The sequence below is a fragment of the Nycticebus coucang genome, chromosome 1 (genome assembly GCF_027406575.1).
Source record: "Nycticebus coucang isolate mNycCou1 chromosome 1, mNycCou1.pri, whole genome shotgun sequence".
Taxonomy (NCBI): Eukaryota; Metazoa; Chordata; class Mammalia; order Primates; family Lorisidae; genus Nycticebus; species Nycticebus coucang.
Window position 1 is genome coordinate 131136740 of NC_069780.1, and position 24964 is coordinate 131161703.

The 24964-nt window shown below is 33.9% G+C and overlaps 1 protein-coding gene across 2 annotated transcripts in view; it reads left to right on the forward strand.

Annotated features, from left to right (window-relative positions):
• The window catches only part of TBCA (tubulin folding cofactor A), a 63513-nt gene extending 39011 nt beyond the window's left edge, over positions 1 to 24502 (forward strand). Inside the window, exons 2-4 of one of the 2 annotated variants that reach the window (XM_053588031.1) lie at positions 10827 to 10932; positions 22417 to 22503; positions 24249 to 24502. In XM_053588031.1, the coding sequence (XP_053444006.1) occupies positions 10827 to 10932; positions 22417 to 22503; positions 24249 to 24329 (274 nt within the window). In that variant the 3' untranslated portion in view covers positions 24330 to 24502. The remainder of the gene's footprint in view (positions 1 to 10826; positions 10933 to 22416; positions 22504 to 24248) is intronic. The other variant, XM_053588041.1, reaches the window with a different exon arrangement.
• The last annotated feature ends 462 nt before the right edge of the window (positions 24503 to 24964 follow it).

The window sequence follows — 24964 nt, forward strand, 5'->3', positions numbered from 1 at the left end:
TTTATTGCCATTCAGATACCATATGTAAGGTAACTGCATGAAATAAACTTGCAATAGGAAAAACTGGATTGGTTTTTAAAAATTTTTTGTCAGTTATTACAATATTACTATATAATTTTTCAAACTAAATATTTTTCTTAATAATATCTCAAGGTAGAATAGCTAGCTACTTTGTATTAGCTATATGCATGTTAAATTTTTTTAAATGGTAGGGCAATTATAAAGTTAATTGTCATTTAATATTAATTATATTAACATACAAAGGGATATACTTGTTTATCTATATTGATAATTAATGTAATATTTTATTTCTGTAAACTGGAAATTTTGAATAGGTTATTTTGTATATAATATAGTATAAAAATATATTTTAGAAATTTAGAAATAAAAATCTATCAGTTACTTTAATCAGAATTTCGATTATTACTCATATTTGTATTCCAAGTTGGTGTTCTGTAGACTCTGATCACTAGTTTTGTTTTTTTTTTTTTGGAGGCAAGAGTATATGCTGTCAGCCTGAGTAGAATACTGTGGCATCATCATAGCTCACAGCAACTCAAACTCTAGGACCCAGTGATCCTTTTCCCTCAGTCTCCTAAGTAGCTAGGCCAACAGGCTCCCACCACAATGCCCAGCTAATTTTTCTATTTTTAGTAGAGACGAGGTCTTGCTTGTGCTCAGGCTGGTCTTGAACTCCTAAGCTCAAGCAGTCCACCTGCCTCGGCCTTCCAGAGTGCTAGGATTACAGGCGTGAGCCATCACGCCTGGCTTTGATTTACTAGATCTTAATAAGGTATGTTGAAAAAGTGTTCTGTGCTCAAATTACTTTGTGAAGGACTGAATTAAATAAAATTTAGTATGTTTCTTTATTGTAAGATTAGTCAAAAGCTATCCTTTGTGACTGTAAGAGAGGAATAGAATATGCAATATTTCCCAAGCTTTATTTGTTCACAAACTCCTTTTTATTTTCACTTCATCTGTTTACATCTCTTGGAAAAGTATTCCTTTTTCTTCTGTAAAAGTAATTATTAACCACATTTGAAAAGTGGCAGTTTGATTATTTTTACATGTTCAATTAAAGGATAGCTTTTTTCCCCCCATAGCTAGATGCAAGTTTGAGTCAGCTTGCCATCCCAGCAGTTATTGCTTGGGTTTTTTAGGTTGACTAGAGAAAGGGATATTTGTCACAGATGTGTGTTTTTATAATAGTCATGGTAGTTTATCCACTGAATCAGGATCCTGAAAGATTCTTCCAAATAATTCATCTGAAATAGTTCAGGAAGACAGTGTAGAACAATAACTTCCAAAAAGCTGTGATACTCTTGAACATACCATAAATGACATGATTTATATATTCTTCTATTTTTTTAAGATAAAGTTTTGAAGTTTACATGTTTTTCAGTGTTAACACATACTGTTAATGGGACAAAAGCTAACGGTAGTAATCATGTGTGCAAATGCAACGTTTTAAAAACTGCTTACTGACAAATTCATAAAGTCAGGCTGTAAAATGACAGTTTTACTCTAAATGTTTGAAGAATAAAAGATGGAATATTTGATGTAATACAAATTTTTTGTAAACTACAGACTTTAATTTTGGTGACTTAGACAAGAAAAATTTGGAGGGCTTCAGAGTTTTTAGGAATCACCAATCTAATCTTAGAATAATTAAGAAATTTTTTATTATATTGAGTTTTTAACCAGATTTGCTAGTTGTTAAAATTGTGTCAAGTACAGCTCTGTATCAAGTACTTTTACCAGTTATTAGGTAAAAGTAGTAATTAAGCAGTTAAGGACTTGAAAATTTGGAGTGAGTTACAAAAAAACTGGTGTTTTACATGTGGCAAAGTACAAAATAAATGTACATCAAAAGCGAGTTCTTTAACATACACCAAGTGACTGTATGTGTGTACCATTAGATAGGAATATAGGGTGAAAATTATTTGCAACTCTCTCAAAAGTTTTCTGAACGGGAATTAATAGTTAATGATTACATTGCCATTCTTTGGTATAAAAGAACTTAAGACCTCAGTTATCAATAATATGAAAATAGAAGTCTTCATACATGCTACTTCTCAAACCATTTTGACCTAATGAACAAATCTTAGCACAATATACAGATTAAACACATTACGCATCAAAGTGCCTCTGTGTAACACTAATAATCCCAAAGCCCTAAGCTCTCTAAGGCCTAGAATTGTCCAACTAAGAAATCTGAGATTCTCCTCCCATATTTTCTGATCAGTAATTTAAAGAATAGACCCTGAGTTGATGGGTCACCAAGAATATTTACTATAGGCAACATTATTAAATTGGGTTTATTTTATAATTTGATAAAATTCAGATATTCTAACTGAAGCTAACTTACTATTTATGAGAAGTGACAGTCATCAGCTAGTTATTTGTATCAAATGGCATTTTCTTTGCCTGTTTCAAGTATTATGATAATCTATATTAGTTTGGAATAACTACATATACATATCCTATAATCTCTGAATGTTTTACATAAACAGCTATTTCACAGAGTAGAATGATGGTGTTAAATATTCCTCTGCTAATTTTCTAGTTTGCCAGTGTGTCCTCTTTCAGATACTGCCTTAAGTCCCTTTTGCATATAAGTTATGTATAACAATTTAAGTAAATTATAAATAATAATAATACAGATACTGTTCATCCAATGTAGTACTGTTTACCTATTAGGTGCTGCTTTTAATGCATCTAAACTTGTCAGAGACAAAGTGACTTTTTTTTTTTCCAAGTAACTGCATCACACTCTTGGTTCATATTGAGCTTTCAGACAATTTAGCTCTTTTTTCCATGAACTACTCACCAGCCAATCCTGCTTTATATGCAGTACGGTCGTATTAACAACAACAAAAAACCCTCACATGAAGGACTTTTCCCCTATCTGTCCTCCTGTACTTCCTTCTGTCCTTCTCAGACTTAGCCAAACCAATAACCGCGAGATGTTTCTAGTGAATGATAGCACAAAGGTTGTAAAATTGAGAGTGTGATTACAATATTGACAGCTCAAGTTTGGAAGGGTATCGTTTTAGAGAGGGATGACGATTAGCTCAGTTTTTAACCTGCTTCAGTTGCTGGTGGGATGTCTAAATAAAGATGTTACAAAGGCATTTAGATATATGCGTCTGGACAGAGGATAAAAAGTCAAATGTACAGAGAGATTTGTGATGTTAGGTGATAATTAAAACTGTCAGAGTGTTTTGTATGGAGATGAAGCAGCTGTGGGAGGTGCTGTTGCGTTTGCAAGTAAACTGAAGCAGAACCTCTTCTCTATTGCCCTTTCAGTAAGAATGCACTTTTATGATCTCACTGACATTTCCGAACCTTCAAGGGACCTCTTAAGGACAGTTTTGAGAATTAGTGAAAAAATTACTTTTTTGTGTGCATTTTAAATTTTAATTTCTAAGATTTATTCATTTGTTAATCCTTGAGATTTATAGTATTGAAAAAAGTGATATTGATTTCATATTTGGCATTTATCATTTTAGCTGTTTATATAAAATATGTCTTATCTAATATTTACTAAAATTAATTAAAGCATATATTCTACTTGAGCAGTTAATAGAATTTGAACCATTTCTAGTTTAGTGGATTAATTAATGGGTACTGCGAGACTGTCAGGTAGTAAATATCATCAAATTAAACATTCATTTTTCTTTCATTTAGGATACTCAAAAAACTGATAATATGTCGATTTCAGTGGTGGGAACTGAGTGGCTGGAAATAGAAATGTGTATAGATGTGGTGGATTGCCTTTTCAGAGTAGAGTTGTGATATTCAAGTTTTTAACCATGGAATAATTTTACTTTGGGAACAGATAAAATAAATTTAAATTTTGAAAGTTGTTTTATTTACTTTAAACATGAGATAACATGGTATGGCAAAAAATACACTTCTTATAATTACAGTTTCTCATTTGAAAATAAGGATGACGATAGCTGCCCTGCTTACCTGGGAGGATAATTGTCAGTTCATTAGGTAAACATATGGTGGGGCACATAATCTGCTAGGTGCTTGTATGAGACAGGGCATTCACTTGCAAATGTGAAAGTAGGCAAAATTTCAACCTTTTGTGATAATAGAAATAAATATGCTATGAAAATCCATCCGTAAGACCCACAGTGTCAGCTTGGGAGAGTGGTAGGGTTGGTGGTAGAGTGGTCCTCCTAGAAGACAAGGACCTTCGAGTTACGTTTTGAAGAATGCTTTGGAGGAAGAGATAAGGAGAGGAGCCATTCCACTCAGAATAAGCAACACCTCCAGCCCCATTTCATCTTATATATTTCTGAATATAGTACACTTTAAATTTTGGTAAGGCAGTATACTGTAGCGGGTCTTCCTTAGTTTTGCTGACCCCCAGAATGTTAACTAATTATCAGATGAAGCTTGGAAATAGTGGAAAATGTCACTTGGGACTTTATATTGGCCACAAAAGGATTAGTAGAAAATGACTAAAACTCACTGATAATAACTAACACTATATGCATTTTACTATAAGCCACAAGCACTAAATCATCAGATTCTGATGTTACCCTTCATTTCTCCCCACTAAGGAACTAGTGAGAATTCTTAATTAATGCAATTCACTTACAGTTTCCCAGATGAGTAGATTTTTTTCCCCCTACATCCAAGTTGTAAGTGGATATACTTTCCCTGGTTTTCTTTGTAGCACCATTATACATCTTACCCCCATAATTCTATATAGTTTATAGACATTATTATCCGGCTACTTACTATTCTCCTGTAAAGTTACAGTTTAGAGTCTTTGTAGCTTTGGCCAGAATTGGGTCACTTGCACATGCCTAAACTATCACTTGGCAAAGGGAGTAGGACCGTTATGATTAGCTTCTTCCTTTGAAGGACATGACTTCTTGGATAATCATAAACGAAATTGTATAGAGTTGGCAAGAAGTGGAGGAATAGCCGCTCAATACGCAGTTAACAATGCCTGCTCTAATTGAGCCCATTTAAACTTTTTTATGTGTTCAAATGTTTGAGAATTACTATTTTTTAAAAGGTGCATCAGTAGTGGCTAAGGGTATGGAGTTTAGAATGAAACAGTCCTTGGGCACTTAACAAATTGAGAACTTGGACAAGCTATTGAAGCTCTATGAATTTCAGTTATTACTAAAATGAGAATAATAGTAGTACTTTATGTTTGTTTTGAGAATTAAAGACTTGGCTCATAGTAAGTGATCACTATGTGTTAGCTACTTTTATTATCATACTTTAATTTTAGCTTATCATGAATGGTTTAGCCTTTTTTCTAAATCTATTATATGTCATGTTTCATGAGGTACCAATATTGTGACAATCTTTTCTTGAATTGTAACTGTTGAACTTCACTAAACAGCACATTTTGGGAGAGCAAATAAGGCAGTGGCCATTGGAAATGCTAAAAAAAAATCAAAAGTTATTCATCCAACCTAATACCTTTCATCAGTGTTTGTCATTAGTTTAATTTTCATTAGTAGTATCATTTTTGGACTCGTTTCATGAAATACAGTAGCATAGGTTTTATTTATTTCTGAAATACTGATGTCTTAAGTTCTGTTTTAACTAATGACCCTTTTAAAAGCATTGTGGAGAGGAATAATTAATAAGACACTATAAAATGGAGATACTACTACTTAAAATAGGGTTGTAAGTATTAAATGCAGTAAAGTTCTCTAAGAGATCTGTTCATATTTGGCCTTCAGTATAAATGTTTTCTTTTCCTTCATCTCTCGCACAATACAAATCTCAAAAGTATTGCTTATTTCTTCAGAGACAGGAGAGTTTATCAGTAGAGAAGAGCCATATCAAGAAAAAGGAAGTCATACTAGAGATTTCAAACAGAGGGATTTAATACAAGGAATTGATAACATAGATATTGATATATTTTTTATAAAATGCTAAATTTTATTAGCTGACCAGGGATCGTCTTAGCCTAGCCACCGCTTACAACATGGTTTTCAATGAGAAAACTTTGGTAGACATTTCTTAGTTTTTAAACTAACTTTAAAAACAATAGAACCTCTATAAATTGACCACCCAAGGGACTGTAACAAGCTGGTCAACACACAGAGGTAGTCAGCATAAGGAACTAGGCCTGCTGTACTGATATGCACATGTGGTGCATGTCCAGTCTGAAAACTTGTCAACTTGAGGAGGTCAGTGTAGGGAGGTAGGCGGTCAATTTATGGAGGTTCTACTGTGGTTCAAACAAATGGAGAAAGCTTTTTGCGCATAGGTCTATTCTAGAAGTTGAAAATGAGTAAATGGATTATATTTACATAATTTTAAATAAGATGTATAGTATAGGATTACATTTCATTCTCATGGGTCCTGTGCTGCCCAAAGGAGACTGTTCTTATAAATCCAGGTTAAATGGGTTCTCATTTTCATTAATTGCTCCCTGTCACAACTATAACCATTTGTGTTTGTGTGTTGAGGGGGAAGGATCCTGGAGTTTCTAATTGGCATTTAACTTTTATAATTGAGAAGAAAAACACATTACTTATTTATCATATCATAAGTATCTTCTCCCTTCTAACTCAGTGTCTTCATTCCTTCATTCTTCTTAAAGAGCCCACACTAAGATTTTTTATTTAAACTGATTGTTTTCCAGGCACAGTTTTAATCTTGGGACATTTTTTTCCTTCATTAGTCTACTACTTTGTGTTGACTTTGGCTTCTTGGTCTGATGGCTTCTTTTCTTGATTTTCATCTTCAATTTTTTGAGGTACATTTTTAAGTAAATTTTTCAGAAAGGGGACATAAACTATGAATTTTTGAGTTTTTGTATAGCTAAAATTAGTTCCCTTTACCTATAACTTCTTTCATCAGTTGTTCCCAGAACTTACTGCCTTTTTCAGATCTTAACTCAAGTACTCTTTTCTCAAAGAAACCATCCTGGCCCTCCTACTTTAAATTTATTTGTCTGTCTTTCCCCACTGAAAAGTGCCATAGGTCAGGGATTTTTGTAGTTTTGTTTACTGCTGTATCCTTAGTGCATAAAATCATTCCTAGCACATAGTAGCCTCTCAATAAATAATTACTAAGTGAGCTAATGACTTTTTCCTTCATGCATTATTATAATTATAAATTTAGGTTATAAATCATTTTCTCTCAGAACTTTGAAGAGATTGGGCCATCATCTGATATCTAATAGTGTCATTAATGAGAAATATAACGTCAGTCTAATTCTTCTTCCTTTTATATAGATGGCCTGTTTATTTTTTTGAAAGCTTCTATTTTCATGTAGCTCTGGAAATCCTTGATGTTGATAGGTGTGGGTTTTTTTCATTGATACTACTTGGCATTTATGAAGCCTTTTCAATTAAGATTGCAATTATTTTCCCTCTGGGAAGTTTTTTTTTTTTTTTTTTTTTTTTCCTTAAAAAAGAATTTATCCCCTGCCTTTTTCTCTATTATCTACAATTCCTGTTGGTTGTAATGAACCTATCAGATTTATCTTCTTTTCTCTCAGTGTCAGTTTTCTAGTTTTTCTCTTTTTAATTTTACATTTCTTTAAGGGTAAGTTTAAATATGAGTGTTAATGTTTAAATAGTAGAATCTGGCACACATTTTCTTTGATTAAAATAAAATATCAAATCTAGGTTAAAATAGGAGTAGATTACGTGAATATTTATATTTTATGGTTTATCAATAACTAATGACAAAGGTGGCTTATCACATTAGTAGGAAAAGGAAATATTAGTAAATCACTGGTTGACTGGAAAAGGGGTTAATCTAATTTCACATCACTATATTTTAAATATTTTGCAGTATGAAAATATTTTATGTCTGTAAAATTTATAGGTAGGGATGTTCATCACATTATTATTTATCATACAGGAACAGCTTGAATATCCAATAGGATAATACTTCACTATGCTGTCATCTTGGCACTGTGAAATGCTTTACAGTATAAATGGCTATATTGTCAAAGAGCATTTAATGACATTGGAAATGATTTATATTTCTTTTATTTTACATTTCTAAATATAAATTTTCACACACATGTTGAGAGAAAAAGACTAGTAGAAAATATTCAAAATGTTATACAGAACAATAATCTCTTGGACCCATGTGTTTCTGAATTCTAAGTTTTTTAGAATAGTAATATGTACATTTATATAACAACATCTAGAGAAGTACTCTGTAATCAAATACATTAATATTTCTGCAGTGTATAAATATTTTATTTATAACTATTTGAAGTCATACTTTGCTATCATATGAATCTGTGTCAAACTTAATAAAAGCTTTCCTCTGTTTTTTTCCTTTTTGGAGTTTAGACTTATGCATTTTGGATCAGTAGTAATTAGAGCAATGAGATTTTGATTGATTTTAAAAATGATTTTTAGTTTTCCATAAGTTATTATATGTGTGAAGATTAAGAATATGATATGAGCTCAGCACAATGGTTACTAAACACCTATAGTCCCAGCACTTTGAGAGTCTAAGACAGTGTGATGCCAGAATGACCCCATTTTGTGAAAAGAACTAAAGCTGACTTGTGACAGTTTCAAGATGCCGCCCCTTCCCTTTACTTAGCTGAGCTAACCATTTGAGCAAACACAACCTTCAAAAACAGAAAAATTAAAGTTACAAAACCTTATAAAACCTTGTAAAACTACATTCCTATCTTTATACAACACCCAACCCCTCTTGTAACCACCCAAACCCCTACCCTATAAATTTAATTTTACAAACTCTACTTCTGTAAATTCCACTTTACTCCTAAAGACCCCCTTCCAACTAAAAACATAATATAAAACCTTACTCCCCCACTTCTAGAAGTCAAAAGACCTTTAGGCATAGCCTACTCTTAACCACTGGCTAATAAAAGACCCTACACTCAATTTAGCCTCAGTATACTAACATATTCTCTATAATTTCACTCACGTCTTCCAAACATAACAATAGGAGGATCACTTGAGGATCTCCAGGACTTGGAGACTAGTCTGGGCAACATAGTACGACCCTGTCTCTGCAAAAAAGTAGAAAATTTAGGTAGTCACATCACCAAAGTTTTAATCATTTAAAAATGTAAAAACCATTTGTAGCTCTTAGATCATATAAAAACAAATGGCAGACTAGATTTTCTTCCCTAGCCATAGTTTGCTTGCAGGATGTTATGGAATGGGCCTTTCTTTGATAGCCTATACTTTTCATTACTAGGGGAGTTTAGTAACCTACTAGGTTTAGAAATATTGAAAATCTCATTGCTAATCCAGTGATTTCTGCATGTCTTCGATGTTCTGAAAAATAATATTAATAATGATAATTAAAAGCAATAGTAACAACATTGTTGCATTGGTAACATGCAAGATACTCCAGCATAGAAACCCCAAACTCAAATGTTTACAGCGGCCAAGTATGACACCCAAGTATTTAGAAAACAGGGAGTTACATGAATTGGGGCTAAGTGAAAAGCACTTGACCCATCTAAACTAAACACTAGTCAGTCACCCCATTAGCTCCAGCCATTAGTGGGAATGCAGCTCCTGCGTTACCTGATGAAAACATCCAAGAGAAGCCAGACATCAGATTTATACATCGGATCTCCCAGCTGTTTAATGTAGCAACACAACTTATTAAAAATTCTTTTTATATTTACCTGGATAGAGTTGAAACATTTTTTCTTAGTGAAGTATCATAGGAATGGGAAAAGCAAGTATCCAGTGTACTCATTACTAATACGAAACCAATATGCAGACAACTACACATCCACGTGAAAGAAAAACACAAGTATTTTCTAATGAAGGGGTTGGGGGAGGAGGGAAATGGCATGGGGAGGTGGGAGGATGATTGGCAAGTTCTTACCTCCTGTGCACAATGTTGGGGTAGACAGCACACCTCCTGGTTGAACTGCAACTTTAACTTTACCTTGGAAGAGAAAACAATGTAGCCTAAACATTTGTACTCACATATCAATCTGAAATAAAAAAGAAAAATTCTTTTTAACATTGTGAGTTAAGCAAAACCATCTTTAAGTTTCATTTAAGCATGCTAGCAATTTGCCACCCTTACCTAGCAAGTTTCTTTTTTTTTTTTTTTTATTAAATCATAACTGTATACATTGATATGATCATGGGGCATCATACACTCGCAAGTTTCTTTTAATTTTACTATTATTATTATTAGGGTAGATTGAACTGTTGGTTAATTGCATTTTGATTATTTAAGAAATAATCAGTAAAACTTTGTATTGCAATATTCCTTATTGTTGACAATTTTCCAGTTTATTTCAGATTTATATTAGTTTTTTTCCCACTACTTGTCTGTAAGAGAACCATGTCTAAATTATCTATCCCAGCTCCTTGTGCAAGAAAAATCTGGCATAAAATTAAGTATCAAATGGTTTGGTGGAAAATAATCTAATCTTTCTTTGTTTTGGATTTCTCAGGCAATATACTAATTTTTTTCCCCAGTAAGCTGAGTTTTACTATTAGGCTATTTCAGATACACAATAGAGGGTTGGAAAACATAGCAATAAAAAAATGACAGAAATGTTAGTACATAATAATTTTGAATGTTTTCCCATTGTAAACATAATAGAATGGTTTTTATTTTAAAAATTAGGAATTTCATACTTCGATAGATTGCAGTTATTTTAGGTAGGTGTGGGACTTAACAAGCATGAGTATTTTACTTATATCTATGACTAAAATATTTTTCTTCCTTCCCCCTCAATTTAGTATATTTATTTTAGATATAAATATGCTTTGTATTTATATAGTTTTTTTTCTTTCTTAGAGTTTATTCTCTAGAGAGAAAACTGATTCTCTGAAACATTTTTGGCTTATTTGTAGATTGGTCAAAGAAAAAGTGATGTATGAAAAGGAAGCGAAGCAACAAGAAGAAAAGATTGAAAAAATGAGAGCTGAAGATGGTGAAAATTATGCTATTAAAAAGCAGGTAAAATTATGTCATAAATAATAGCTAATGTTTACAGAATACCATATTAACTATTGTAGTCTTTACAACAGCTCTCTTTACTACTTTACTTTTAAAACCTGCCTTTAAAGGTAAGGAAACTGAAGTTATTGGTTAAATAATGCTCATGGTCACACAAATGCTAAATGGCATAGCCGAGATTTGAATACAAGCATATTCTGGCTTTACAAACTGTACTCTTAACCACTAAGCTATACTGCCTCTCCATTTCTATGTATTGAATATAAAAAATAGGTTAATCTTACATTAAATATTCTTAAGTGTTTAAATTCACAAATTTTTTTTTTTTTTTTTTGTAGAGACAGAGTCTCACTGTACCGCCCTCGGGTAGAGTGCCGTGGCGTCACACGGCTCACAGCAACCTCTAACTCTTGGGCTTACGCGATTCTCTTGCCTCAGCCTCCCAAGCAGCTGGGACTACAGGCGCCCGCCACAACGCCCGGCTATTTTTTGGTTGCAGTTTGGCCGGGGCTGGGTTTGAACCCGCCACCCTCGGCATATGGGGCCGGCGCCCTACTCACTGAGCCACAGGCGCCGCGCTTCACAAATATTTTTTAAAACTAAAATATGTATTGTGCTTTTCAGTGGCTTCTTATGTTTGTCCATGTAACAGATTTTTGTCTCCTTAGCATTGCATACAAGGCTCGTTTTGATTTTGGCATCTGCTTATCTAATGTCATCTCTTACTAGTCCCAACCTGGACCACTTAGGTTACTGCCTTTTAGCTCCCTGAACATGCCCTTTCTCCTTTGCCTTTTGAGATTTTTTATGTCCAGGGTGCTCATTCTACTTCTCCTACCTACCTTCTCCTAACCCTTGTTATAACTGTCAGTGATGTTATCATCACTTCTTTTTTCTCATCTTAACACACCTCAACAACATTTGACACAAATGGCCTCTTTCTCCTTGAAATACTCTCTTACAAAACCAGGAAAGCCTCCTGGTTTTCCTCATATTTCACTACCAGTGTTTCTCAGCCTCCTTTGCTGACTCAGTCTTTCTCTCCTCCTACACACACATATAGTTTTTTTTAACTTTTAAAAATTCTTTCTGCAGTTCCTCTCTAGGTAGTTGCTTACCATCTTGATAGCCTTAAATGCCATCTTTATGCTCATTCATTTATTCATTAAATAGATATTTATTGAACTACCTGCTAAATGCCAAACACTGTTCTAGACATTCTTTTAGGCATAGCATTAAAAACAAGAAAACAAAAAAACGGCATCCCTGTTTACTTGGTAACTCATTCTAGTGCTATTGACTCCTAAGATTATGAATCTGAGTCTGACCACTGCAGATGCACGTACCCAGCTAATCACCTACTTGACGTCTCTTTGGTGTCCAAAAAAAAAATCTTGATCTTCCCCCAACCCAACCTAACCCACTCACCCACCCACCCCAAAAGCTATTCCTTCTCTTATTTTCCCCAGCTCAGTAATTGGTCCCTCCACTCATTCAGATGTTCAGGCCAAAAATTTAGTGGATCCCTTCGTTACAACTTCTCTTTGAAGTGACCACATCTAATTTCACCAAGTCCTATTTCTTATTCCCTCTAGTTTTCTCTCCATTGCCATTATTTTAGTCCTGTTCACATATCAGCTCTTGCCTGTGCAATTGCAAAAGCCTCCTAATTGACATGCCTCTTTGACTCTTGACGTCCTCTTTTCCTTCCCCGCTACCATAGCTAAATAGTTCTCTTTAAAATGTGTATCAGATCACTTGCTCCTCCTCTTAAAATCCAGTATCCAGTGCATTTAAAATAAAATCCAGACGACATCAAGATAAAGCAGAATGTGAACTTGCTTAAAAATTTTTCAAATTTGGGCGGCACCTGTGGCTCAAGGAGTAGGGCGCCGGTCCCATATGCCGGAGGTGGCAGGTTCAAACCCAGACCCGGCCAAAAACCAAAAAAAAAAAAAAAATTTTTTTTCAAATTTGCTTTGTGAACTCACAGTGGTTTTCTTTCTTTTTCTTTTTTTTTTTTTTTTTGAGACCGAGTCTCACTTTATTGCCCTCGGTAGAGTGCCTTGGCATCATAGCTCACAGCACCCTCCAACTCCTGGGCTTAGGCAATTCTCTTGCCTCAGCCTCCCAAGTAGCTGAGGTCCAGACTATAGTTTGTAGTAATACACACTTTAACTCAGACTTAATTCAGCAAAATTAATCACTTAAAGTTGATTTTCTATAGATAGTGGCTTTTTGCTTTACAAAAGGAATGTAGTGGTACCTGAAACATCCTCTTCCTTTGGCTATCCAGGAAGAGAACTTTCTTATTTTTTTGAGCTTCTAAGAGAGCCTTCCTCTATTTGTGGTGTAGCACTTTTGTGTGTAAAGGCCATTTGTGTGTCAGATAATCATAAATTGAGAGAGGATTAGTAAGCAAGTATATAGATATATCTTTCTTATGAACAAACTGCCCTTCATAAGGATTTCCTTTTGGAATGTAACTTTTTGGATCTTAAAATTATTTTACATATTACTTCTATACCTCTCACTTTAATGTCTTCTATTTAGTTTTCTCTTACCTAGTGAGAAAATACTATAACATAGTATATAACTTTATACTTTCATTGAGGTCCTTTTTGAATGCCATTAGGCTTATTTTTCTAGACATGTAGCTAGCGATATCATTTAGTTTTTTTCCTTGCTCTGTTCTTTTCCTCACCAATGTTTTTAAAAATAGCCGTGTAGTTAGGAGTTGTAAATTATATAATGTGGAGGAATAATCTATTTTCTTTCTAAATAAAATTTTACAAATTATATTCCAGTTATCACAGAACCTGTTTCATTTTATTTATAATCTTTCAAAAATTACTAAATAGGTAAGAATTAACTATTAAATCTTGTGTTCTAATTGTTATTTTGAAATGTTAGCCCATTCTAATTATATCATTGACTATATATGTGGATGTTAAAAAGGAAAGCATTTTGTTCAAAAATCCTTTCTATACTCAGCCATGTTAAAATACTCTCTTACCGTAGGGGTCATGGTTTATGACATTTTTTGTTAGATTCATAGCCAACCTAGCATTTATATTAAAAAATACCATTCCATTTCTAATTAATAAAATAATAGATTTTTCTGTTTGCCACTTCTGTTAGCTTGCAGTGTATATAGTTGTCGGTTGTGATTTTATTTCACAGTCTCCTAAAAACTTTTCTTTAGCCCAAAATATATGCTTTTCTCAATTTCCTTTGTCTAGCTTATACTGTGGCCAGTTACGTTTTTTATTGTATACAGTGGGTGTTGCTTTGCCAGAAAAACTGCTTCTCTCCTGATTTAAGATCAGTGATGGTTTCTTGACATTAATACCGTGCCCCTCTCATAGAAAACATCAGTGAATCCAAGTGGTATATTTTGTAGGTTCTGTATACTTCTTAGGTTTCTTCCTCTTCTGAGCTAACTGCCATCCTCAGTCACTTCTCATTATCTTGCTTTTCTCTCACTTGCATCCCTTTTGCTTTGACCTTCCTAACTCTCTAAACTGACTGTTTTAAATACACACTTGTGATGCTATCTATCTCTTAGTATGCTGTCTATCTCTACTATCTGAAGTTGGTTGCCCAACATCAGGGGAGATTGCCTCTCCTGGACTAGATCTAATTTTGGTTCTTTTAAAAATAGGTAACTGGGGGCGGCGCCTATGGCTCAGTCGGTAGGGCGCCGGCCCCATATACCGAGGGTGGCGGGTTCAAACCCAGCCCTGGCTGAACTGCAACCAAAAAAATAGCCAGGCGTTGTGGCGGGCGCCTGTAGTCCCAGCTACTCGGGAGACTGAGGCAAGAGAATCACTTAAGCCCAGGAGTTGGAGGTTGCTGTGAGCTGTGTGAGGCCACGGCACTCTACCCAGGGCCATAAAGTGAGACTCTGTCTCTACAAAAAAAAAAAAAAGAAGTAGGTAACTGGGTGCGGCACTTGTGGCTCAAAGGAGTAGGGCGCCGGCCCCATATGCCAGAGGTGGCGGGTTCAAACCCAGCCCCGGCCAAAAACTGCAAAAAATTAAAATAATTAAATAAATAAATAAAAATAGGTAACTGTTAGGCAGAAGTTTTAGGATGCTGAGGCCAAAATACCAATCAGTGAGAGTCTCTTTGTTGCCCTTTTCTTTTCAGGCTAAACAATGTAACTTATCATTCAAATATTATCCAAATTTGGCTCTCTATTTCTGTCCCTGTTTGTCTCCACTACTTCCAATCCCCAATCAGAAAAGGTTTTGTCCCCACTTGGTGAAGATATTCTGGATGGAGCAGAAATGATTAGCAATAATGACAATCAAACGTTATCTGTTATTTCTTCTGAGGCATGGCTCATCTCTTATTTTCCTGAAGTAATGTCGTAAGACAAACTGGAACAATTTTGGACAAAGATTTCTCACAAAACTGTTTCTTTTCCCTACAAATTAAGGGGAAATTTTTTTCATTAACATACAAAAAATAATAGGAGGTTTCAGTTAACAAAGAATAATTTGACCAGGGTTTTCTCATAGACTTATTCTCCCAGAAATACTCAGATTTTCTTTTAATCAACAATAAAAATATGGAAAATAACTTTTCATTTGTCTAAGAAAGTATTTTCATCTCTTGTTGTATACACTCAGGTTTACAAATGTTGGTCTGTTAGTACAGTGGCTTTTTTTTGTTGTTACAGAGTCGCAGGAAATTGCAGTACATATTCAGAGAGATCTCATATACCCTTTATCCTTCATCCGCCAGTGTTAGTATCTTCCTTAATTATAGTACAGTATTCAAGCCATGAAATTGACATCAGTACACTAGAAAATTTACTGTTTGTAACTGTGCTAATTTGTAGTTTGATCACATGTAGCCTGTGTAACTACCAATGAAGGTGGAGAACTATTCTATTACAAGCCTCTTTTGTGCTACCTCTTTATACCTGCCCCATTCTCTCCACTCCCTAAAACTGAAATAATTACACTGTTTCAAGTACATCACATAACATGGAATGGAATCATGCATATACAGTATATAACCTTTTGGGCAATACCTGTGGCTCAACGGAGTAAGGCACCGGCCCCATAGGCCAAAGGTGGTGGGTTCAAACCCAGCCCCAGCCAAAAAAAAAGGCAAAATACAGTATATAACCTTTTAAGATTTGCTTTTTCAGCATAATTCCCTTGAGGTACATTGAAGTTTTTGAGCATTATCAGTAGTTTGCTTTTTATTATTCCTGGGTAATATGGTACAGATGTGCTACATTTTAACCATTGAAGAATGTTTGGATTATTTCCGGGTTTTGGCAGTTACAAAATAACTGCCGTGAACATTTGAATACAGTTTTTACAAGAATGTTTTCATTTCTCTAGGATAAATGGCCAAGAATACAATTGGGTTGTAGAATACAATGGGTTGTAGTAGTACAGTTTTGTTTTAAAAGAAATTGCCAAACTCTTTCCCAGAATGGCTGTACCATTTTACGTTCCCACCAATAATGTGCAAATGATTAAGTTTCTCCATGTGCTCACCAGCATTCAATGTTACCACTATTTTTTTTTTATTTTAGCATTTAGTCATCACCTGTATGTTAGGTATATTGTGAAATCTCATTTTGCTTTTAATTTGCATTTCCCTAGTGGCTGATAGTGTTGAACAATTTTTCATGTGCTTACTTGCTCTCTGTTCATGTCTTTAGTTCACTTTCTAATTGGATGCTTCATTTTTGTACCTTTGAGTTTTGAGTTCTTTATATATTCTAAACTAAGGGCACTTTGTCAAATAGGTAGTTTGCAAATATTTCTCTGTGTGTAACTTGTCCTTTTAACCTATTAACAGGGTCTTTTCACTGAGCAACAATCTTTTGAGACCATTCAGTATATCATTAATTCCTTTTATGAATCATAGTTTTGGTCTCAAGTCAAAAGTATCTTTGCTAGTCCTAGGTCCCAAGGATTTTATTTTTTATTTTTCTCTGAAAGTTATGGGGTTTTGTGTGTTTTAAGGCCTAGATCCATTTTGAGGTGATTTTTTTTTTTTTTAATAGTATGGGGTTTAGTTCAAGATTCATCTTTTTGGCAACGAATGTCTAGTTGACCTAGCAGCATTGCCAAAAAGGCTGTCTTTCCTCCATTGAATTGCCTTTGTACCTTGGTCCAAAAAAATGGATGTATTTGCGTGGGTCTACTTTTGGATTCTCTCTTCTGGTACTTCTGGTCTTTAATCTTTGTCTGTGCCTATACCAGGACCACATTGTCTTGATTACTATAGCTGTGTAATAAGCCTTACTGGTAGGAAGAGTGAATCTTCTTACTTTATTCTCTTTTTCCCCAAAAGTTGTTTTAGCTATTCTAGTTTTTTTACCTTTTCATATAAATTTTTAAATAAGCTTGCCTATGTCTGTAAAACACCTTCTGATAAGAATTACATTAAACCTGTTGATCTGTTTGGAGTAAATTGACATCTTTTGTGTGTTGAGACTTCTAGTCAATGAACATGGTAGATCTCTCCAATTTATTTGGGTCTGATTTCTTTCATTAGCATTTCATTTCATTCTTCTTTAAATGTTTGATTGGATTTTCTAGTGAACTCTTTGGGGCTTGAAGAGTTGTCAGAAACTTTCATCACTTTACTTTTTTAATGACTTTAAGGTTATTTAAGTTATTGGTTGAATTTCAGTTTATAGTTTTTGAGGAGTTGGTCCATTTCTTCTAAGTTAATTTGTGAGCATAATGAGCAATATTTTAGTATTATTTGTTATATTTCTTTATTCTCCTTTTAATAGTTGCAGGATCTGAAGTGATACCCTCTCTTTTGGGTCTTCCTTTGATGATTTGTTCATTTTCTCTTTTAACTTTATGTACTAAATGGTTATCAATTTTTTTCTTTTCAGAAAACCAGCCTTTAAAAAAAAAAAAGAAGAACTATATATTTTGGGCAGCGCCTGTGGCTCAAGGAGTAGGGCGCCAGCCCCATATACTGGAGGTGCTGGGTTCAAACCCGGCCCCGGCCAAGAACTGCAAAAAAAATAAAAAGAAAACCAGCTGTTTGTTCATTGAGTCTTATTCTGTTGTTTTCCTGTTTTTAATTTAACTGATTTCTGCTCTTATTGTTAATATTCCCTTCTTTCTGTTTGGTTGGGATTTATTTGCTCTTCTAAGTTCTCGAAGTAAAAACTTAGATTATTAATTTTAGACCTTTCCTTTTTCCTAATGTAAGCATTTAGTGCTATAAATTTCCCACTAAGAACTGCTTTAGCTTTATCCCATAAAATTTGATGTTATATTTTCATTTATCTATGTATTTCTTTGAGACTCTCTTATTGACTTATAGTTTATTTAGAAATATGTTGTTTAATTTCTAAATGAAGATTTTCTTTCTGTTATTTCCATTTCCAACTCTTTTTTTTTTTTTGGCCGGGGCTGGGCTTGAACCCGCCACCTCTGGCATATGGGACCGGCGCCCTACCTGTTGAGCCACAGGTGCCGCCCTTCTTTCTGTTATTTCACTTTTATTGCATTATAGTCAGGAAATGTACTACATGGAATTTCAGTTATTTGAATTTGTTGGGGCTTTTGTTTTATTTTTTGGTGTGGGGGAGTTCATTGTTGTTGTTTGATGGGGGTGGGGGGGAGTTGACCCAGGATATGGTCTTCTGCAGTAAATGTTTTCATGGACACTTAAAAAGTGTTTGTGTTCTCTTTCTTAAATAGAACATTGATTTTTTTTTTTTATGTCTGCTGATTTTTGTCTAATATTTCTATCAATTGCTTAGAGTAGGATGCTGAAATCCCCGACTATGTATGTGGATTTGTCTGTTTCTCCTTTCAATTCTATCAGTTTTTTGTTTTGTGTATTTCAAAGCTCTGTTGTATAGTGCATAAACATTTTAGGATCACTCTTTTCTTAGTAGATTGCTCATTTTATAATGTAACATCTGTCTTTGTCCCTGATGTTTTTGCTCTGAAGTCTACTTCATCCAGATTAATATAACAACTTTTGATTGATTATTTGTTTATTGTATTTTTTTTTTTTTTTTTGAAACAGAATGTTATTCAGTCACCCTAGGGTAGAGTGCCGAGATGTCATAGCTCACAGCAACCTCAAACTCTTGGGCTCAAGCGATCCTCTTGTCTCAGCCTACTGAGTAGCTGGAAATACAGGTGCCTGCCACATAGCCTGGCTGATTATTCATTCTTTATTTTTGGAGACAAAGTCTCACATTGTCACCCTCGTTAGAGTGCCATGGTGTCATATCTCAGCAACCTCAAACTCTTGGGCTCAAGCAATTCTCTTGCCTCAGCCTCCCAAGTAGCTAGGACTGCAGGCACCCACCCCAACACCCAGCTATTTTTAGAGATGAGGTCTTGCTCTGGCTCAGGCTGGTCTTGGCTAGTTTTTCTATTTTTAGTAGAGGCAGCATCTCAACTTTGCTCAGACCGGGAAACTCCTGAGCTCAGGTGATCTACTCACCTCGGCCTCCCAGAGTGCAAGATTAGAGGTATGAGCCACTGTGCCTGGCCCACTCTTGATTTCTTGAATTAATATTTAAAAGTGTTTCTATGATATGTTTTTCCATTCTTTTATTTTCTATTTATGTCATTATGTTTGAAGTGAGTTTCTTGTAGACAGCATATAGTTGGGTCTAGTCTGTGAATCTCTTGTCTTTTTACTAGTACCGTTCACATTTAAAGTAATTATTGATATGTTAGAATTTAAGGGCCCAAATTATTTCTGACTCATTAGATTCTTGTTACAATCTTAACCATTGACCAATAGCCACAAAACATAAGTCAAATGGATTTCTTGACATGTGAGCACATAACATTTTACCACTATATAAGTGTCTTAACCATTGTTTCAGTAATCTCTCTGTATTACTATATAGTTCAGTCTAGCAAACTAAATCAGTTGCCATTAATTTCAGAGGCATCAGTAGCAATATTAGATTGGCTATATATTATTACAGCTGTAGGTATAGATAGTTTCTGGTAAATGATCCAGATCATTAAAGAAGCTGGAACAATAGCCTAATTGAACAATAGCCTAACAATAGCCAATTGAACAGTAGCCTAAGACCTTGAATGACATTGACCAGATTATTTCACAGGACTCTCTTCTGAAAAAATAAAGATCTGCCAATTGGGGTATTTTTTTTCCAGTTTATATATGTTTGACTATAAAGGAAATTGGTTAGATTTTAGGTTTGGCAGTTTATTTATTGTTATATGAGTCTTGCCAAGTCTCCTACCAACTTCCATTTTACCTGAGTAACTAACAAAAAAAAAAACACAAAAGACTTGTTTTAAAAACTATTGGACATCAGTAGGTTGCATCCTATTGTGTTTCCCATAGATTCCTTGTATCTCCCAATGTATGCCAAAATCTTGATTTAACCTCAGTCTCATCATAGTCAACATTAGACTAAACTGACAGTTTTTCGGATATTTTAAACAGGCACCATTCATTTGAATGTAACCCCCTTAGGGAAGCTCTTTGAAAGATAATGTTTATTTAGTTAAGTTCACTTATTTGGGGGGTATCTTTACTGTATGATTACACCTCACATACTGTTCAAATTCCTGACAGTTGTAATTCATTTTTACAAGTAAAGTATATGATTTATAGCTTTGATGGAGATTTGATTTATGGATTCTAGAGCATAACCATTATTGCATTCCTTTGGTTCCCGGTGGCATGATCTTCTTGAGGCAGTGTCAGATGTTTATTTTCATGTCTATGCATCTATACTGGATTAGAGGACGGAAACCTCTTTTTCGTCTTTGTACCTCCTTATACCTGACATCTAATAGACATATTGAAACCTATTAAACAAATTAGGGTGGTATATAGAAAAGACTGAGCTTTGGCCCTGTTTGAGTCTTGTTTTGGTAGACTAATTGAAGATTCTTTCTCTGTAATAATAGGTAGAATAATAAATAGAAGTTATTTTGGATAACATTGTTCAAAGTTCATTTTAGTGACTATTTTTAAAAAATTTCTGCAAATAACACATTTTCACTGCTTTTGGATTTAATTCCTATAAGTTGTGAAGGGAATTCCATAGGAGAGGAAATATGAGTCATCCAATGTGAAATGTTCCTGTTGCTGATTTTTCATATATATTCAAACTAACCAGACACGCAAAAATAATTTAGTGGCAGTAATTAAATATGTAGGTATAATATGATCAGCTGTAAGGTAAAATCATAATCATACGTTTGACATTTTCAACCTGTGCCTTCTTGTAAAACTGTTTTAGATTCACCAATAGCTTTGCACCTGAGAAAATAGATGGTGGATAGAAAATATAATGGTATATTATAATTCTGATTTTTTTTACAATGTGCACTATGACAAAACTTTGGGGAATGAAAGATACTGGGATTTTAAGTTTCTACTGAAATACAGTATTATTACCATTAAATTGTGTCTTTATTTCACATAAATGAAATAATCTTCTTAGCAATAGTTCAGATTTTGTACCTATTTTTTGGAAAATTTTAACCAAACATTATTTTTTGGAAGTAAATATTTAAATGATCGCTGTGTCTCTTTCTGGGAATCATTTAAGGAAATAAAACTTCCTTTAGGTTTATTCAATACTACCTTAAGTAAAAATCTTATTTGAGGTTCAGCATCTGATACTCATTTATTCACTTATTGATTGGATTTCCCAGTCATTGATTGGACTTTTTTTTTCCTTTATGATTTTATGTGTTATAGTCTTGCTTTGAATGGTGAATTTGAAGTCCAGAAAGATCCCCCAGAATAAATATTGCTGTGTTTAATTCTGTAGTGTCTGTCTTCAGGAGGAGGAATAGGCAAGAAGTTCAGATTCAGAGGGGTGCCACATTGGTAATTTGGCTCAAACTGCATGGGGAGAATAATCTTTCTCCTAAAATGAAACACAAGGATAAGTAATAACTTTTTATGCATGATAAGCATCAAAAATATGAACCTGCTGGTCTTTGTTTTTCATTTTTCTTTACCTCTGTCTTTCAGTGAGAACCTCCTGCAGTGTGCACACGATGTGATCAATAACTCAATAACGTTTTTTATGCAGTAATTATCTCCATGTGATATTATCTGCACACAGTTTTTCTTTATTACTCAAAAGATGCAGGAGATATTTATATAACCAGCTGATCCCCTTTTGGATAAAGGTGCTTTGTGGCAGCAGGGGAAATAGTTTATTTTAAATAGCCTTTTAAAATAAATGCTCTGTGAAAAGCTTTTCCAGTTAATTTTTACTTAGCATGAGAAGATGATTACCAAAAGTATTTAGTTCTAAAACTTAATACTTTGTAGATTTTAGACTGTGTTGGTCTTTTTTCCCTAAGTTCTAAGAGATACAATTTGAAATATTGAACCATTTAATAGAACTGCAATATTTTTCTGATTCCTCTAAATCATTAGATATTTACCAAGGCACACATATGAACACCCGTAAGTCTACTGTGTCTGTGTGTCTCACAGAGATTCTCATTACAGACAGAGATCCTGCAAGAGTCCCGGATGATGATTCCAGATTGCCAGCGCAGATTGGAAGCTGCATATATTGATCTTCAGCAGATGTTAGTAAGTAAGATTTCTCTGTCTTACGTTTAAACTTTTTTTCAGTCTAATAGAATCCAAAATTTTAAACATTTAACACTGAGAGCTAGTTGGAGATATTTTTTATTCATTTTCCCTGTATATATTTTTAAATAAATAATGAAGTTTAAATTATGTTTTGAGTTATTTTCTAGTATATTTATTATATTTATTTAAACTTAGTTAAATGTATTTGAGTTATGATAGTAACAATATTGTCCAGCAGTATCTTGAATTATTTGGTTTTTATACATTAAGTTCTTTTTGACACATTAAGGGTGAGTTGAGTGTTTGAAATTTAAAAATATCAAGTATTTGAAATGAATTTGAATCCTTATTAGAAGGATCTGAATTCTTTTAGATTCAAACCTAAGTCAATTTGAGAGCACAGGAAGTAAAACCTGGTAATATAAGCAGTCCCCTCATACTAACTTGAAGCTGAATAACACTTCTACTTGCTGGTATAAATGCCTCATGATATAAAAGGTAGATAAAGCAGGAAATAATTACTGTGTTAAAATACTACCTAAGACAGGAAACACCGTTTGTATTTCTTGACAATTTAAATAAATCTAGTAGCTGGGAAAATAATAGAAATTGCTTTAAAAAAAGATATCTTTGGATGATATATTTGTGAATGAAGATGTATTCAACAATATCTCTACCCTCAAAGAGCTTATATTTACTGACAGAAAACAAAGACATATTGAAGGTATAATGTAGACGTTTGAAAAATCCTTATCTATAGTTTGAGTTAAGCAAATTCTCAGTCTTTTTGCTCTGAGTTTTCATATTAAATACACATCGTTTATTCTCTCTTCTCTGTAACTGTGTATCTCCATCTTATATTGGCCTGGCACAAATTAATAACCATAACTTTACTTAAAAATAAAGCACGGGCAGCACCTGTGGCTCAGTCGGTAAGGCGCCGGCCCCATATACCAAGGGTGGCGGGTTCAAACCCGGCCCCAACTGAACTGCAACCAAAAAATAGCCGGGCGTTGTGGCGGGCGCCTGTAGTCCCAGCCACTCGGGAGGCTGAGGCAAGAGAATCGCTTAAGCCCAGGAGTTGGAGGTTGCTGTGAGCTGTGTGATGCCACAGCACTCTACCAAGGGCCATAAAGTGAGACTCTGTCTCTACAAAAAAAAAAAAAAAGCCCTGAGAGAATAAAAAATAAATAAAGCAAAATTTCCGTTGTACAATAATTTAGATGATCTTATTTCATTTGTCTGTTATGATTATAGTATATTGGTAAAAGTTTCCGTTTAGAATCAGAATCATGGAAAAACTTAATCTTAATATGAGAAAAGGAAAGATGTTGTTTTTTGTTTCCTTTAGTATAGATTATGTAATATCATTAGCAAGCAGGCAATTCAATCTTTGAATTTTCTAATTTGTGAGTAGTTGGAGGATTATTTTGGTCTGAATATTGTCAAATATTCAGGCCAAATGATGATATTTTGACAAAATGAGAATAAAATTTTTCTGAGGTTTTTACTTTAATTATTTAATGCCAATAGCTTTAGGTGGCCATGTTACTTTTTATGTGACAATATATTATATAAAATATACAGTGAAACAAAAGCAGAACTATGAGAAACTTGTGGAATTAAAATAAATGTGGGTGACGCTTAGGGTCATTTTCTCTTAACTTTTGAGTTATGTTAATGATTTATAATATTTGAAATTTGAAAAAGATAAACTTATTTTTTATTATGTTTTATTTCAGGAAAGTGAAAAAGACTTGGAAGAAGCTGAAGAATATAAAGAAGCACGTTTAGTACTGGATTCAGTGAAGTTAGAAGCCTGAAATCTTCCTGTACAGGGTGTTTTTTTTTTGCATAAAATCCTGGGGTCCATTCTACAATTCATTGTTTTTAACCAGTGCTGTGTTCAAGTAGTATGAGAAAGTGATTCTTTTTATGAGGTTGCAAATATTTTATCTTTGCCTATTTAATGTGTCAAATAAATGAATTCATCTAATAAAATAGTTTATTTCATACCTTACAAAAATTTTTAATTCACCTTTTATTATTAAATCACATAGATTTTATAATAGAATTAAAATCTGTTAAGTTCTGTTTGAAATCTAGATATTTTGTTTGATAAGCGTGGATCAAGTTAAAAATAGGATACCATTTTTTCAGATAAAAATCTAATTTTTAGCCACACATTTTAGTGCATGCCTGTATTTCTAACTACTTGGAAGGCTGAAACAGGAGGATCACTTGAACCCAGAACTCCAGGGCTGTAGTCCACAATGATCATGCCTGTGAACAGCCACTGCATTCCAGTCTGGGCAACATAGTGAGACCATGTCTTTAAAAAATACATATATACATATTTTAAGCTGTTTATTCTGAATAGGGTATAACCAGTAAGAAACAAAGAACAATAAAAAGGAAAGTTACTTTGTGAACTATGAATAAGACTTGTATATTTATC